We start from the raw sequence: 18,584 nt of genomic DNA, 5'->3' as shown, positions 1-18,584 counted from the left end.
GACAGCTGGTTTTACACTGGTTTTAAATTAGTGAGGTTCACAGAGATGGAACTAGCATTAATGAAAAGCAGCTCAGAATAAATAGATGGACTTTTTCTTAATATTCCTCTTCATCTCCATGCTGTACTTACATTTGGACTGTCATTGCTACCATGGCACAGCCATTGCTTCTCTTGCAGAAGCAGGGCACACAGTGCTCCCAGAACAGATAAATAATGATGTTCTTTGTTATCAGCCTTCAACTTGCTTGAAAATAATTACCACATAGCAAGTACGTTTACTAAATGAAAGAGTTTTTAAAACTTTTCTAAAACAATTCTTCTGTATTCCTCATTCATGCTCTGAAGAGGAAGTGTAACAATTCTGATTTTAATGAAATGGTGGTGGCACGGAATATAAAGAATTTGATCTTCCATTGCTAATGAAAAGTCACAAAAATCAAGAAGAGGATAAAAATTACCTGGTTAAATGCTGAATGGTCAACACTAAACAAAATGCACATTTCTATTTACTTAGTGTTTTTTCATAATATGTGGGGGCTTTTAATCAACTATTTCCCATAATAACATCTCCATTTTTTCCTTTTTCTAATAATTTCATGCTCACATACTTTTATTTCTATCAGGTCAGCAGAATTATGTCATGGCAAATACTGGGAATAATCTATTGTAATGATTCCATGTCTATCTGGTTCTCCTCAAATAACCAAACCATAGCACTAAGTGCCATGCCCAGCTATGTCTTTAACATCTCCAGGTATGATGTTCACCTCCTCTCTGGGCAGACCATTCCAATATTTAACGACCCTTTCAGTGAAGAAATCCTTCCTGATGTTCAACCTGAACCCCCCCTGCTGCATCTCCTAGGTCACTGCTTATTCTCAGACATTTACCTTGCTTATTGCAAATCCAAAGACTTCTTCAAAGTAAGCAGGCTGACTTATAAGGAGCAAATAGAAGGTCCAGCTTCTGCAGAAGTTTGCCACAATGATTGCATAAACTGGCATTGAAGTGAAAAATCTCTTCCATGGAGTACTAAATTTCTAGGGGGAAAAAAATCAAAAAATTGGGTAGATAGAGGCAAAATAAAAACCCAGTATCTTTTATTGTCAAGTCTATTAGATACATTGCATACAACTTACATCGCAGATCACTTAAAATGCAAGTGAAATATATCTCTTGAATTGCTGGCAAAAACAAGGTAGAGAATTTTTCTTAGAAGTTAGGATGTTAAAGGTGGATACTGCGCTGCTATTGCCCTGCTTACTGAAATACATGAGGTCTTCTGGAATCCTGCTAGGTGGATAACAGGATCAGTAAAAGAATCAAAGAAAACTGGAGAAAACCTTGTGCCATTCCCTACGTTTTGGCATGATGCAGTTTGAGACATTGAAAGGAGTGGGAAATAAGGGTTGTACAGGCTAAGACACATGCAGTAGTGCAGCAACAAGCAGCTACCTGCTTCAACCTAATTCATTTAATTCAGAAAAAAAAGGCCTGTGGTAGAGAATTTAATTTCTGTAACTTGCCTTTTTGGCATTTTCAATTAGTGTTATGCTCCAATACTCCATACAGCAGGAAACATACTTCAGAGACCTATTGATTTTTAATAGAATTCCAATCAGAAGCTGAAATCTGTGGCTATGGCAATGCACATTGATATTCTCCTTCTTTTTGAAAAAAATGTTAATTGTGTTCTACAGGCCACCATACGCCTGCAGTTGTGCATGCACCCAGGAAGTTGGTACCAGTTTCCTCTGCAGAAAAACCATCATGCTGCAAGGAAAATCCATGACCTGGAACAAGTGTGTGTGTGTGTGCATGTGTGTGTGTGTGTGTGTCTCCAACCAAGCCTTGATCAGCCAAATTTCAGATGCATGCCCAAAAAGATAATCTGGTATTTTACACTCCTAGCAAGGCTGGTATCCAAAACATGTAGAGGAAAAACCTGGAGTTACTTTGTTCCAGAGTGTTCAAAATTGAAAGCTAAGAATGAACAAGAAACACCTTTGTTTTTCACTACTGGCAAAAAAAGTTGCCCAAGGGAACAAAGGGAAGTTTGGTGGGAAAATAGGTTTTAAATCAGAGTTTCCAGGATCTTCTCAGAGAGCGGATGAGAAGTCTCAAAGGACCTGAGTTGCTGTGAGAATGAGCAGGGCAGAAACCCAGTCCTTAAGCTATTAGATTTGCAATCATCCTTAATAGGAGTTCAAAAGGCCGCTGGATAATTTAATATCTGGAGTCAAATTCTTATTTAGCTAAATCCATGAATATTTTTTAGAACAAGCATGACAGTTACTCAAGAGCAGGAGACCAGAATGTGTGGTTCCCCCCCTCCAATCCATCCCTTCCCTCCCTAAATCAGAGAAGCTCAATAAGCCAAGATCTTCAACAGCATTATGAGTTTTCCTCATCCAGTCCAGCTGCAAGAGCCTGATTCTGCAATTTTCTTGAAAGGAAAAGCCCCTAGTTCAGCTAATAGTATCCATCCAGTCATATGCTGATCTTCTGCAAAGTGCTCACAAATGACTACAAGGAAAGCCTTTTTTTTACTTACACTTGCATTAGCTAGGCTGGCTCCTTCTCCTATACTTGTTTCTATATATATCCTTTCTTCACTGGTTATTGTTGGATGCACAGCAGGGCTCTCATAGGCGTGAAGCAGCCAAAACACATACCAAACAATCCCAAACATTCCTGAAGAGGCAGGAAAAGCAACTTGGTGTTCAAAGCCAATAAAGCTACACTTCAGTATCTGCAAGCCTTGAAGTTTATTTCAAGTGCCAGTTAAACAAAACCTGCAAGGAAATTATGCCCAGGAAGTAACAAAATATGGCAACTAATTCTGTGTATATTGTATGCCTGCTTGAAAAGCATTTGAGCATTTTGTCACTTTTATTACATTATGCATGGGGCAAAGAAAAGGCAAAAAGAAAACACTCTGTAGAACCTAGGGGGAAAAAAATAGCAGATGGGCCATAAAGTGGTGGGAATCTGCATGAAGAGACTTCACTGTAAGATGGCAATGGCAAATCTTGTGCTGTGTCCTGTATTTCTGGGGAAGACAGAGAAAACCCACTTTAACTGGGCTGCTGATTTGCAAGGCTGGTTGCAGCCACCTCTGCCATACACTGTGAGGGGAAGAATGAGGCACCACAGATCAGCCACCAGGCCATACCCATGGGACCACTTTGTAAAGGTGGCACTGCTTTATTAAAGATAGACAGCATAGGGAAGATTTCTCAGGGCAGAAGTTTTCCATTTGGCTCCCTGTCAGCAGCATTTGCTGCAACTTTTGCTGTTAGTGTGCGCTCTGGGGCAGGTCCCACACAAGTGTTTGTGCTGTGGAGCAACATTTGCAGCCGCATCCAATCCTGTCATTGAGTGATCGGGGGCTGCAGCCTGGTCATTAAAATTTTACAGCCTTTTGTAACAGATGATTATGAAATAAAAGCTCTCAGAATCTGTAATAAGTAGGGAATAAATTGGAGCACCCATATGCAACCTCTTCCTTCATCAAAGTAACTTTGATCCATCCTTGTTGGACAGGTTTTAGTAAATGACTGGCAGTACTGATCTATTGGCAGATGACCTTCATGTCAGGCAACTCACCATAAATATAAAAGACTGATGACCATCCTATGTACTGTACCAGCACACCTGCCAGGGGCATGGCCACCACTGCACCTGCATAAGACCCTGAGGAGAAAACAGATCAGTGAAACACGTCAGCTGTGGTAGAGGGGGGGGCCCAGCTTTCCGAGCAGATGATCCAGACAGGTGCTCATGAGAGCAGAACTGGAGGGATGTGTTTGACTGACTTTTTATGAACTTTGAGAATGGGATGGAAGTTGCAAAATTTAGACTGGGGTGACAGGAAGCACTGACCCCTCATGAGTCACCAGGCTCATTTTGCAAAGTTGTGCCCCGTAGGGAAATAGGATTTGCGAACCCAAGACTGATGACAGACGACCGCAGAGGCTTAAGCTATATGTGTGCTCTTGAGTGGGAAATCCCACCTGGTGGTGGGAGGTAAGTTTTGGAGAAGATAATGGACCAAGTTTCAGAAGCTTCATCCTGATGACTGCAGATGTGTTGGGAGGCTCTTGTCATGGCCCTGACCGATGACCACACAAGCACTGGTAGCAGAGAGGGTGTTCAAACCAACCCTTAGTCTGTGTAACCATGCTTAATTCATATCAACAACATAAACAAACAGCTGGAATAAATAGGCAGATGATGACAGGGGGATAAAAGAGGATAAAAATGTGGTCTGTACCAAGGTTTCTGATTGGGAAATACATAATACTGGTGAAATATATTTCTAAGTGTCTTGTGGAAAGAGACAAGTATTTAAGTGCAATCTAGATAATAGGTTTCAGTGCAAGAAAGTGCCAATGGCTTTACATGTGAGGAGTGTTGCTCTGAATTATTCTAGGAAATGAGATACTTGTGGTTTTGAGAGTAATACATGTTTGGTTAATAAACATTTGTTAATGCTCTACTCATTAGCAAATACTTCTCTGCAATGGTTCACAATGATCCTTTTCCCTCATCTTCATGTAATTAATTTTTCCTACAGCTTTCCTACAGAAAAGCCCTAGGCCAGAATGTAGATAGAAAAACCAGGAACCTGCTTAACCTGGATTTTCCTAATTTTTCCATTGCTCCTATGCACCTTACAAGTGCAAGGATCAGTGACCTGCAGCCACTAAAATTGATGTCAAGCTGAAGCATGGATCTTTCTCTAGAGATCCCATGCTAGGAATTTCATGGAGGGAACACCGAGAGTGGAGAGGCCTTTCTTTGGGTCTTTTCTTCTGCGGGAAGTGAAAACACCTAAATAATTAAAACCTGAAGCCATCTATAGTAAAAATAAAATTCCCATAATATATGAACATGGGTATTTTTTCTACTTGCTTCACTCTTCCTTTTATTTTTTATTATTTTTTTTAGTGCTGTATTTTCCCCAGCCATACAACTCTACTGCTGATCGACAGAATTTTTTTCCTGTGACTTTTACATCTTCACTGAACATTTTCTCCTACAGACCTTCATCTTCAGCTGTCAGCATTGGAAAGGGACACAGAGAAGAGAGCAAAGCACTTGTCTGATCATAACTCAAAACAGAATGAAGGAGGACAGCTGCTGGCAAGAAGTTACATCACCTCTGCTGCAGCATATTGAGCAACCAGCCTAAAGTAATGAAGATAATTTCAGATAATTTTTAAAGGTGTGCTTGTTTAGGAGCATCCATTGAGTATGTATAATAAATGGAATCCCTAAGGATGATGCAAATAAAAAAATACAATATAATTTCTCTCATGTGAACCTCTAGACCCATTTTATTTTATTATGAGAGTGTTGGCTTTAAATGACAAAATGATGACATATTAAACAAAAAAGGACTCACAAGTTCCTGAGCTTAGGATACAAGGTGATTGTAGCAAAGGGCAGAGTGTCTGTGCAGCTCCCTTCAAATAAGGAAATTAATAAAATAAATCTAATCAGGATCCATGCTTACAAGCACCATACAAGCCCATAGACTCACCACAGAATGAAGTGGTAGCCAGCCTGCTTCTCTCCAGCGGCGGGGCCCACTTACTCCACATCCCATGGCAGGCTGGGTACGTGACGCCCTGGCAGACATTTCACACATCACATGATTTACTTTCTCTGCATTCCACTTGAAGCAGTTGCTGATGCTATCCCTACTGCCTAGCTGTTTGTCACCATAGAATGATATAGGAAGGGTAAGGTAAGTCTGGACAGAATTGATTGTTTGAGTATGAAGACGTCACACTAATCTGAATTACCTACTACCTGAATAGTAATATGCTCTGAGGTAAAAACACTGGTTAGTATGTGCAGTTGATGGCACAAGAAAACTAAAATAACTCAAATTGCAGCACCAGAAATATACATTTTTCTTTACTTTAAGTAAACTTAGAAATATAAATCAGTACAATTAAAAAATTATAACCTCAAAATGAGCAGCAAGTAAAACTGTATATTGATGAGAAACCCTGATTGAAAGAGATCTTACAACTTCTGGAACCAAATTTCATAATCAAACTCAGTTTGAAAGGACCAAAATGGCGTGTGATCCTACCTCCACCAAACCTTGAAGAATCCTTACAAACATCACACAGCCATAATGCACTCTTGCTGCAGAAGGGATGATCATGTTCAGTGTAGATGTTAGAAAGATAGCTGCACCAAATACCCTATGGAGAAAAGTAGCATGAAAGGGAATACAATTATTATCTATTCTTCAGAAGTGTTTTCATGTTCCACTTTATAAATATTTATAAATTTATTTTAAAATATATTGTTGCTATTCTTTTTTTCTTTTAATAAGCATTCAAATTGTTTGCATTTCAGTCTCAAAAAACTTGTTCGCAGGAAATATAAGTGACTTTATTTTTGTGTCTGGTCTTATTCACAGTAGGATTAATGGTTGTGTTATAGCATGAAAAATTTACAGTCAGATAAAACAACACTGTTTTATCTAAATCCTCTACACCTATTGACAAAAGCAACAACCCACACCTAGAGAGCTCATTATCTGAGTGACAAGAAAGCACTAAACAGATGAGCACAAAAGCAAAGAAGCTGAGCAGGCTTCTGCATAAATCAGTTCCTTTGTCACTTCTCTAAGTGACAAAGGAACTGATTTATATAGAAAACAGTCCGAAAATATGAATTGAAATACAAAGTCCACAGTCGTATCTTGACATTTAGGAGACTGCTTTAAAAGCCAAGTAAACATTTAACTGATAAATAAGTATTATCTCTTTGTTGTGATCCCTGAAGAAAAGACTTCTGCCTTTTGCTTTCTTACCACTAATAGGAATATCAGATCTGTTATCATAACACTGTTGACTCAGGGAACTGCAGCAAAGCATGTGCAATAATAACCATGTAAAACAAGAAACTGTAACAAAGAGAACATGTTTAATTATCCAAACAGCTAACTCTAAAGACTGAATTTCCAATCTCTGCTACTTCTTTTAATGCCAACTCTTAATATACCTAGGTTGTAAATGCATCATTTATACTACTATTTAAAGAGTTGAGTATTGTTTCCACAGAGGCAGCATCTTTTCATCAATTCACTGCCATTTATCCCAAAGAAGTTTGTCTCCACTTTGACAAGAAATATTCCAGGTTTTTTAATTCATTCACATATTCTTCTGTCCTCGCTACCACGATTCCTGGGCAGCTGCCACTTTTGGATCAAAAGAGACTTCTTCAGCTACAGACTCCTCTGCCCAGCAGGGTACCCTTACTGAAAACTGATATCAAGAGGTGCCCTGGTGTTTCATGCATCCACCAAACAATTCTGAAATCACATTTAGATGTATGCTTGAAGATAAGCACCAAGTTACAGGCATGGTGTCAGTACATGGTTGATGAACTTTTTGGTGGAATGCAGATCTACATCAATTTGGGTGAATGTATTGAGTAAATTATGTGGTGTTAGGGGGGTTTGGTTCAAATCCACAAAGCACTCAATATTTTCAGCCATTATGAAATCCATTTTAATCCCTCACTATTACAGATAATTATGTGCATTAGAGAAGTGCCTGGGTGGGTCATCCATACGTATGTTCAAGGCTGCACAATTTAAACAAGTGGCAAAGGCCTAAATCTGTAAGGTCAGTATTAGCATAGAATCTCATTTCCAGAGTGCAACTGAGAAAAAAGAATATTTTTCTTCTTTCTAGAGCTGTTAGGTTCATTGGCCACAGAACCCCTGTTTTCCCGCCCTGTGTCTTAGCAAATAACCCCTGAAACTGAAACTGAAACTTGGCACCACTGGTGAACCTACCTAAGCTGAAATTGGTTGGGTAAACAAGGAATAAAGGAAAAACACGGACTTAGTGAATCCTATTACTGAAAATAGAAATTCTCTTTGAGCTCAGCTCTGGAGTTATTTTTGTTCCTCAGCAAATTCTACTCCTAAACTCAGTTATGATGGGCAAATCCATAGTGTGATGTTAGAGTATAGCATCAGATTGAGTTGGAAACTCTCACAGGAATAAATGCAGAGCTTTCTGTGCTTTTGAACAGCCTGTACTTAAGGAAACACTGCTGACAGAACACATCAAGTTACGGTGTAAACATGGTTATTTTACTGTTTGCAAGTAAATTAAGGAAACAAAAAGCTGAACTAATAATATGCTGAATTATTCAGCCAACAGTGTGCACATCTGTGTTTTGGAGCCCTTCTGCTGCAAAAGCTGGTGGCAAGACTAGAAAGGCTGGAGAAGTTATTAAGCTTAGCTAATTTGTTTGAGTTATGGAAAAATATTATTTGGCAGATGGAAAAAAATATTGTGCCTAGGCACTGTTACGTGGTAGAGAAATAAATAATTGAGGATGAGAGCAGTGCTGAAGAAGCAGTGCAAACCAAACTCTGAGTACCTTTTGTTATGGACAGAGGAGAGTGGGACTTAACAGTCTGGGCAATTCTGTGGGATGACTGTCCTGGAGAAATTTCCACAAGGGCATATGGGTGGGAAGAACATTCAGGCAGTCTTGTTACCCCCACAGCTCTTTGCAGAATGCAGAAAGCAAAGTACTTTGATTTGGGGCAAAGTGCAACATAAAACTGGTTTTAAAGACCCTTTCCAATTCTGACACTATGTGTGGATAAGTCACATCTTGTTTGCAGAAAATGAAGTTAGCACCAGCCATCCTTTTTTTATTTTAATCTGTAGATCCCAAGTACCCTTAATAAGCACATCTCATGAGCTCATTCACAACAGCTGTCTTCAGACAACCACCCTCTCTCTTGTGATAACATTCAAAGTTCTGAAGACTTTTTGAAGTAAAGTCCAAAATCAAAGTAAACATTGACAAAATTAGCTAGTTTTTCTTGTTCACATTTTCAAAAGCAGTTGAATAAAAAAAAAATTGACAAACACATTGATCATAAAAAAAATATATCTGTACAGATTCTCAGACTTCACCAAGCAGAAATCAGGAGGCTCTATTAGAAGTTCTATGCAATCTTAACTATAGTCAGTACTGTATCCAGCCTTGGCAAGGATATTTGTGTGCATTAGGATAGATTTGTGAATTCAGATCATAAATAGTTCTGTAATTCCTTTGTTCCCAGCTTCAGTCCACAGGGACTGTGAACTGTTAAAGAGGGAAGACTAAACACTGCTGGAAAACCACTGTTTGGGTTTGACCATTGTTGGAAGCCTTAGGTGTGATTTTCCTTGAACTCTCCAGAAAGATTATTGTTTAGAGAAGAAATGTGTAAATATTTGAGATGAACAAGTTAAATTGAAAAAATCAGCAATATACCCATAATGGAAGTATTGTCCTCTGAAATAATTTTTGATTAATTATTAATAATGATTAATTATTATTAATAATTCTTGATACATGCTGAATTTTCAGCTTCAGATGTGCATTTCTGAAACACTAATTTGCTATTTTAATAATTCCCATTTACACAGTGTAAAACAGTTATCAGGCTCTAAAGCTTAATTCCTTTGCTTGTTGTTTTTTACCTGTTAGCAGCCAATTTGTTTGAGATGAACCCTCCTGGAATTTGTGTCACAATGTAACCCCAGAAAAAAGAGCCATGAATGAGTCCTACAGTCTCTGGATCCCAGTCGAATTGAGCTGTCTGTAAAGGAAATGGGACACATGCTGCAAGATAAAGCATACTCATTGTAAGGTAACAGTTGCTTAGAAGTCACCCAGAAGCCACCCCATGCTCTTTACACTGGCTGCTCAGGATTGCTGAGCTTGAAAGCCCCCAGTTAAGGCAAAAGGATGTTCAGTCCCCTGAGATTACTGCTTTTGCTCTTAGGAGTGGGAAAGGTTTCAGACACAAAGCAGCTAATGCTGGACCTTTAACTTTGCCACTTGCCACTGCTTCCCCCTGGGCTCCTTCAGCTTGAAGCCTTTGCTTTCAACACTTCTCAGAGTTATAGGAAGGACCTGATACCTTTCAATGGACATATTCATTTTCCCAAGATTATCAAGGCTGCTTAAATCCTTTGAGCTGATTTGCTTCCTGGTCAGATTTGTTCATGGCTCTCCCTGTCGGGCCCAACTCTGATCATCCACTGTCAGCATGAAATGGCATGGAGCAGGAAAGAGTTGGGGGCAGGGATAACATCTGAAGACAAAGCAATCTGAAAATAAAACCAGGTAACACTAGCCAGTGACTAGTTTATCTTTTGTTAGAAGTGATGCCAGAGTAGCCAGTTGTCACTAAAATACCAGAGAGAAGTGGCAACTGTAGTGATAAGCACTGACATCTCTTTTTACAATATTACTTTCTGCATGTTAAAAGAAAAACAGTTTTTCCCACCATATTGATTTTTTGCTCACGAAGAAGCAAACTGAAAAACAGCTCACTGTTTGACCTACAGCCAGATGGCATTAATTAGCCAGACATGTTTACAGAAGGCTAAAGGGTTTCCTTCCCCATCAACACTCATTTTGATGTGTCCCACTTTCCTGTGCTGAAGCACTTCTGTTTAAACACCTAACTTTCTACCGGCAATTTCCACTTGAGTTTCTAGGTAGTGTTAATTTCTGAAGGCAGAAACACCATGAGATATGGAAGAAGGTTCCTCCTGATTCAGGAGATGCTCATGCCCAAACGCTATGAGTTTAGATTTGTGGAAGAAATTTATTCCCATTTTCTGAAATTACCTCTTCTGAGCTTCCCAACCTATGCAGGCACATACTTTCTCTTGCTTAAGTACAGAACCTGGAAGTCCCAGCAGGACCCTGGGGAGCAGGGATTAGACTGAATAAATACAAATTCAGCAGGAAGTCTAAGCATGGCTCCTATGATCATGAGTCATGGAGACAGGCCTACTTTTAACATTGGAAATTTATGATAGACATTTTCTGCACTCTTCTTTACCAAAAGGTAAAAGATGTAGGAGAAAAGCTGATAAATATTTGCACAGCATTTCATTCAAGAGTCAAGATTCCTATGAATTTGTTAGGCCAAAACCATTCAAAATATATCCAAAAAAAAAAAAAAGTCAACAAGTAGAGCAAATGTAGAGATTTAAGTTCATAAAATCCATAAAGGGACACTTGACATCACAGCCAAATACTTAGGGAGGATGGGGAATGCTGTGGTATGGCTTGAATGCACCTGCTGGGGTGCATTGATAAGGCTGTGTAGGATCTGCTGTGGAGCACGTGCCATCCACTGCAGATCTGAAAACAGCTTGGCACCCAGCTCTTATAGCTCCAGACAACAATCTGCGCTGTCAAAAACTGGATGCCTTATCGCCAGTGACTGCTTTAAGATCTTGAAAATTATCCACTGATGTGAATGTAGTGGCTGCAGCCCTACATAAAATACTTGATAATTCCTTCTGCAGCAGCATCAGAGCACATTGCCCTGAGAGAGAGTAAAGAGCAAAAGCTTCTGCCACCACAGCAAGATCTGTCTACAACTGACAGATCAGCGACCTGGGAGACATGCAAACCAATTCAGTTCTCATTTCAGGTACTTACACCCTCTCCATGACAAATCCTCAGATCCTGAAGGTTTTTAATGTGACTTCATCACATAAATAGGAACTAAGTGCCTGCACATCGATGTGCATCAAGACTGACATGTCTCCCTCATTCTGCTTTTTTAATCTGTGTCTCCACAGGACTTTGCTATGTGGCATTTGGGTGATTTCACAGCGGGATCTGCTGGGAGCAATGAAAGGAAGACTTTTTCTCACCCGCAGCTCTGGCTTTCCGTCGACATAGACAGTGTTGTTGTTGACCATCTCCACGATGGCCACGCCGAGGTTGCACCTGATGCCGAAGGAGATGCAGAAGCCCAGGCCGCTCATGATGGCGATGATGTAGCGCTTGGGCAGGCCGCAGCAGCGGCACTCGCACGGCGCGGGCCGCCGGCCGCCCGCCGCCACGGGCCGCCCCTCCGCCGTCAGCTCCAGCGGCTCCTCCTCCACCGCGCTGCCGTCGAGCTTCCTAAACACACGAGGGAAGGGAACATGAAGGCGCCCTGTCATCTCAGTGAAATTTGCTGTAACGTGGATGGACAGCTCCATGCTCCGGTCCCCGGCTAACTCCGGTTGTGAGGTGCTTGTCTCCGAGCAGGTGTGAGGTGAGCTGGTGCTGGACAGGCTTCTGTGAAAGGTTAGCAGAGACCACACCTTTTCCAGACAGCCAGCTGCAACAATGCTCACAGGCTACTCGTGAGCGTAACTATGAGATCTAACTGGAGGTCTGTTGTGATAGAGTCCATTGATTCTTTGGAAATTTCACATTTAAATTAACCATAGTTTCTGACTGGATTTACTAAGCAGAACTGCCAGTATGTTTCAAGAAAAAAAAAGCATGGCTTCACTCAGCCCCAAACTTCCTGGAATTTGTTTTCTCCTGTGAGACAAAAATCAGGGCTGTAGAGCAGAGGAGAAACCTCTGTGGCATCAGATCCCCTATTAAAGACACAAAAGAGACAGGCCCAGACGTTCTTTGCCCATCAGCTACCAACCAACACAGGAGTGCAGCTCCTCAGGCTTTGCAAATCCAGCCCTTCCTTTTCCCACAGGCAGTCTACCTGAGATATTCATATTAAACCAAATGGCACTTCCATGCAATCTGGAATTGCATGATAGTGCAATTAAAATTTAATTTGGTCTCTCAGTCTGATTAGAGCTATTAACATTGTGCTGCAGGACCAGGCAAAGTCTGTGGTAGGAAAGGTGAGGTAAGAAAGAATTAGACAGACCCACCAGACCAGAGCTAAATAACTCCATTTCTAACATTGCCTTTCCAGGTCTATTTTAAAATGCAGATTATGGTTTTTCTGACATGCTGAAACACTTAAGGACGTGGCTAGCTGTGACTAACCCACTGAACAGTAACCATAGGCTCAAGGTTAAGCCTTCACTAAGAGAGACCTTGATCAGTAGCCTTTCAATTTTGGCATCACCCTGAGGCCCTGAGCTCAGGATCCAGCTCTTTTTGTGCCTGCCATGGAGTACTGTGAAAATATGAACAGTTAATTAACTTAAAGAAAGCCCAGCTTGCCATGTAAAATGATGAGATTATTTCCTTCAATATTTTCTGATAAGGAATAACTTATTTTCTTCCACACATCTAGTTGAGCGTATTTGAAATCTAATGTATATATTTGATATGTATTTGAAACATCAGTTTTCTGTATGAAAATCAACATAAACAAAAGCTGACAGACCACACATGGATGGGTTATGTCTGACTGGGTTGGGTTTTTTGGGACAGTGTTGGTTAAATCACTGCTTTTCCCAGTTGCTTTAAGTCTAAGGTACTACCCATGATCTAACAGTTCTCTGCACTAGACAGTCTGCAGATAAACATGGTAAGGATGGCTTCTTGTGCACTTAAATATATCTTTCCAGTATAAAGTTCCACTTAAAAAATCTCATCAGTTTTCAGCTCTAGAGCTAACTGGAGCATCATTTACCATATCAATCCTTTTTACATCACAATATAAACTCATTATTTCAGCCACAGTCTTAGCAAAAAAAAAAAAAAAAAAAAGAAAAAAAAAAAAAAGAAAAAAAAAAGCATGCTACAGTCCATCATACCAAGTTTTCAAGAAACACTAGAATCACAGTGTTTTGGGCCAGAAGGGAACTCCTGAGATTATTTTATATAATTCTTTTCTCAAACCAGTGCTCACTGCAAAGTTAGATCCTTAGCTCTTTGTCAGACTGGAGCAAAGGCTTTCCATTCAAGCAATGTAACACTGAAAATGTGATCTTACTGTGATGTTATTGGGGGGTGATGGAGATCTTATGATTCACCTGCAGGGAAACAGCATTTGTTAGTGAAATGCAGCCACTAATTCAGTCAGGCACTTGAAAAAGAAGACACCAATATTCTGTACTCTATGTGTTAATAGAGGTAACTGTAAACAGAATGAGATACCAAAAATAAAGATCTCAGGAAGTGAAAAACTTGAATCTTTATTTTTTAGAACTGTTGTCATCTACAAAGTGTTATTAACAAGCCAAAAGAAATAATTTCTCTTCCTCTAACAGAATGTAAGATATTGATGGAATTAAATCAATTAACAATTTTCCAAATATACCAGACATTTGACTTTAGGGGCTGCATTATTTTGGACAGCTGGCAAAGATTAGACACTTCATGCAAAGCCAAAACATCTGGGTGCTTTCAGCTGGCTGTCAATTCAGATAGGCATGAAAACATCCTTCTGCTCCAAATTCAGTGCTAAAAGTGGTGACCTAGGATTATAACTAGGGGCCAATATTGTCTCTGCAGAGAAGTTAATTATTCTGCTATTATATTTGACTAATGAAAAGCAGCAAGTTGAGGACTGATCCATCACCCCAAATCCACACAGTTTATTTACTACTCCCAGAGATAATTTCAATGCCTCTATACCAGGTTTGTCTTGGAGAAAACTATTTTTCAGTAGCTGTCCAAAAACATAGGTATTAGAGAAGTGCAGACATTCACACAGCCAGTGACTGCACTGGTTTTTTGGTCTTATTTTATTGAACAGGTACATAATGAAAATAAGGCAATTCCATGAAATTATGAGAAATTTATCTTCCAATTGATCCATGTATTTTCATAGTATCAGTGAAAATTTTTACTAGTTGTAGGCCAATGACTTAGAAGAAAACTGCTTCAGGGCCATTGCTCTCCTCTAATTATCAGCCTCATGCAGGAGATGCAGGTGTGCAGTTTACTGCACAGGAAATGTTCATTTCTTAGGTCTTTTTTTCCTTTTTTCAGCAAATGTACAACACTTGGCAAGTAAGAAGAGCTAAGTTATTTGAATCTGCATCCATATTCTGTGCCCAAATGTCATAATAACTTTATGCAAAATTTCTCTTTTTTATTGAATGCCTACTCTGGCATATACAGAATTTTGAACACATGAAAGAAATTTTAAAAATCCCTGTCAGTAATAAATAAAATCCCTAGAGCACATATACATTCAGCACTGTATTTAAGGGGGTTTTAACAGAGGAATTAGTTCTTTCTAGGTGTACTAGAATTTCATTTCGTTTATTAAAAATTCATTGGTTCTACAGTAATAGGGAAATGTTAATATGTATTGTATTAAAACACATTGCAGAATGGATTTCACAAGATGTGGCAGCTAGAGCACAATCATACACAATGTTCAAAGCTCACACCTATAAATCCAGTAACTTCAGAGACCTATACAGTAATTATCAAAAAATATCATTAATCCAAAAGCAGATATAATCTCCTAAGATTTTATTAATTCTTCGAGGATTTGTCCAAGTGAAAATTTTCCATAATAAATCCTGTATTTGATGCATTGGTACCAAATCCCAGCACAAATATCCAAACTCTCTCGAGTTACTCAGGATATGGGACCTCTCTTGCTGGTTTCTGCGTGGTATTTCCATGAAACCCCCAACAAGGCTCAGACCCTGAGGGACTGCATGGCCCAGGTGCTGCACTCCTGGGCTGCAGGGCAGTCTGTCCCCAGTGCAGTGGAGGAGCACTGCAGGGATGTTTGCCCCCGGGGCACTGCGGTGCAGCGCTGCACCAGTGCTCTGTGCCCTGGCAATAGCAGTGCTACAAAGGCACAACTCGTGCAGCAGCTGGGTCTGCAGCTCACAGCACTGCACAGTATGGGAGGCACTAAGCTCCCCCTGCCTTTGCACAAAGGAAAAATTTGAGAGGAATAACTCCATGATCCAGCACAGTCAGAGGAGCCCTGTCCAATGCAAGCGTCTATCACCCAACTGCTTCAAGATGCAGTTTTCAGCAATTTAGGCTAATTCACCAAGGGACATCTACAGCAGTCAGAATGACACCTATCAAGGCTTCACTTCATACAGCAGCCATGTGGCATGGCCCATTGGGCTGTAAACCCACTTCAACACCTCCCACTTCACCAAGAAGCCCACAGTTGCCATTAGCTGGTCCAGGACTCCTGAAATCCTTGGAGTAGGGAGAGCCTAAGATCTTACTTCAGTCTTTGGCTTTTTCCTTGACTGCAGTAAGTTCACAGAAGGACCAAAGTGTTTGTGTCTGTCAAGAAAATCTGCATGAAATCTTTCTTTTCTGAGAAACATAATGATGGCAGAGCCACAACTCTGATATTCATTTACCCAAGCCTTGAATTATTTCATTCTTTTACTGCCCCACTGTATAAAATTAATCAAGAAAAAGATCACTTTTGCATTGAAAGAATTTATACAAATCATTTACAACATTTTCTAAAATCTCACAAATTAAACTGCTGCCAACAGCCTAAAGAAAGGATGGCTCTTGGGTCTCTCAGTTCAGTCTCCCCTGCCTCCCTTCCAGGATCCAGACAGCCTAAAGTCACCTCCTGTGAGCAGACTCTTATTTAGCAGCACCCACCAAATAAGCACACCTGTGAGGAGCAGTAAGCTGCTTTACGCTGCTTGTGCTTTAGCACTTGAGCTGGACTGTAGATAATTGCCATGGAGCAGCTGCTTTTCTGCTTCTCTCTTGTTTGCAAGACAGAGGAAATGTGGCAGGAAGGCATAGGCCAGTCATATTTACCAAAGCTAAAACATATTTTTCTACCCACTTTGTCAGTTTTGATATCAACACACCACAGTCAGTGAAGTCACACTTGGAGGTCTAATCAAGGATGTGCATTATAATAATTCATCAAATTATGATGAATGCTAGAAGAGAAACCAAATTCTTTGCTGATTTTCACCACATTAAAGGCAATTGGATTGGATGAATAGCAAAGTCAAGGTTGGAGCTGGTATACAGGCAAATGTGCCACCATATAAAACCACAGGTTTTGCAGACTAAGCTGTAGAGAATGAAGTTCATATTAAAAACATGCATGTTTCAGTCATTTATGGAAACTTTCAAATATGACTGCATATTTCCTACAGGACTGCTCAAGTTGCAGCAATTCTTCCTTAGATCTGACTGCAGACATAATTAAAAGATTTTATAGTTTGGATTATTTCCTCTGCTGATTGGTACATCTAATGAAGGCTCTGAGATACCTATGCTTAAAATAGGAAATAATTAGGTTCAGCAAACTTTCTTGCATCTCAAGTGATATTTGGGTTAATTTGATTCAGGAGCAGTGTTGCTGAAGTTGGCTGCCTGTACTATCGACTGTGTAGGATCTGGCATAACAGCTGTAATACATGGCTACAAGGGGAGAGCAATCTGGATAATCTAAGGTGAGCCCAGTTTACTACCACATCACATATTCACTTGATACAAACCTTACAGGTATTTGGTCAAATTGACCAGCAGAACCCACAGCAAAGAGAATTTATCACTGAATAAAGAATTGAATCAATGTTCTAAAAGATAAACAGATTTCTTTGAACTACTGTAGAGTATTGTAAAAGTTTAAAAAAAAAGCTAAACATCAGGCTTCATCTGTAACACTGTAAATTAAAAAAAGTTAAGTAGAAACTGTAGAACATAGACACTCTGTTCACATGATAAAGATATACAATAACTGCAGTATGATATGTGTAAATTCCTACACATTTTCTTGTGGTTGAAGGCTTGGTTAGATATTCCAAGAACTATTTCTTGACTTGAAATAGCATTCGAGTGAAGATAGAAGGCAAAGGGGTGGATATGAAAGTAAATACAATTCAGCCACTAGAAACACCTTCAGTTAAAATGTTGGTGTGATCCACACAAAGATTTAAAACACAACATCAAGCATGGAAGAAATGCCACTAACCCCTCTGGCTCTCATCTATTGATTACACAAATAAGTGTTGTCAGTAGGCATTAAAAACATAAATAAGCTTCTCTTTAAATTAAAAGTATCTTCCCCTTTATACAACTGGTAATTTCTTACATCAGATTTTCAATTCTGTAAAAATATGTATCCTCCATTTCTTGGTTCATAAAACCATCAGGTTAAGATGAAAATCTTAAATATTTTTCCTGCTTTTGATAGCAAACAGCTGCTTCTCCTTATTCTCTCTCTAATTTGCTAGTGTCAATAAACTCACACATACACATCTCTATTCAATACATTTTCTCTGATTTGGAACAAGTTTTAAAAAACCCCAAACCTGTAATTTAAGAACATTAAGTCTAATTTCAAGAGTGGCATCACTGGGAGCGTTAATACCCATTAAATTATTGCCTTTTCTCATGCAAGTTAAACCACAGAATTAGTCAGATTTAATTATTTAAAGTTTTTTTAATTAAACAGTTCTTCAAGCTCTTTTTAATATTAGAACATTATTTAATAATTTATTTTCACCTTTCTTGTTTAATATAAATATTCTATGATCTATATTCATATGCTGTTGTAACTGCTCCTTTTACATCTTCTTTCTTACAGCAAGCTATCTCACTCTCTGTACTCGGATAGTAATTTTGCAACTCTGCTTTATGTTTATACATTTTTTTCTATACTGCATTTCTCTTAATAAATGGAATCAATGGACCTGTCTGGGAATTTTCTGTTGGGTTTTACCTTCTCAGATTCCCCAGCGATTCACTAATGGTGTTCTTCACCTCTTCCTTTCCTGGGTTAAAAAATCTTTCTTTCAGTGAACCAAGCCCTTTGAAAGGCATTTTGTTTTTCTTCTT

The 18,584-nt window shown here is 39.4% G+C and overlaps 1 protein-coding gene across 3 annotated transcripts in view; it reads right to left on the bottom strand.

Annotated features, from left to right (window-relative positions):
* Positions 1–18,584, bottom strand: part of SLC17A8 (solute carrier family 17 member 8) — a 25,421-nt gene extending 6,837 nt beyond the window's left edge. For 2 of the 3 annotated variants that reach the window (XM_050969936.1, XM_050969937.1), the window contains exons 1-7: positions 11,732–12,420; positions 9,530–9,648; positions 6,112–6,226; positions 5,551–5,638; positions 3,612–3,698; positions 2,557–2,696; positions 893–1,042 (exon numbers count right to left, since the gene is read on the bottom strand). In XM_050969936.1, coding sequence (XP_050825893.1) covers positions 893–1,042; positions 2,557–2,696; positions 3,612–3,698; positions 5,551–5,638; positions 6,112–6,226; positions 9,530–9,648; positions 11,732–12,064 — 1,032 coding nt within the window. In that variant the 5' untranslated portion in view covers positions 12,065–12,420. Of the gene's footprint in view, positions 1–892; positions 1,043–2,556; positions 2,697–3,611; positions 3,699–5,550; positions 5,639–6,111; positions 6,227–9,529; positions 9,649–11,731; positions 12,421–18,468 lie in introns of those variants that run through there. The other variant, XM_018910070.3, reaches the window with a different exon arrangement.

This window comes from Serinus canaria, chromosome 1A (assembly GCF_022539315.1).
Source record: "Serinus canaria isolate serCan28SL12 chromosome 1A, serCan2020, whole genome shotgun sequence".
NCBI classification, from domain to species: Eukaryota; Metazoa; Chordata; class Aves; order Passeriformes; family Fringillidae; genus Serinus; species Serinus canaria.
The sequence above is the reverse complement of the archived record's forward strand: the minus strand, read 5'-3'. Positions and strand labels throughout refer to the sequence as shown.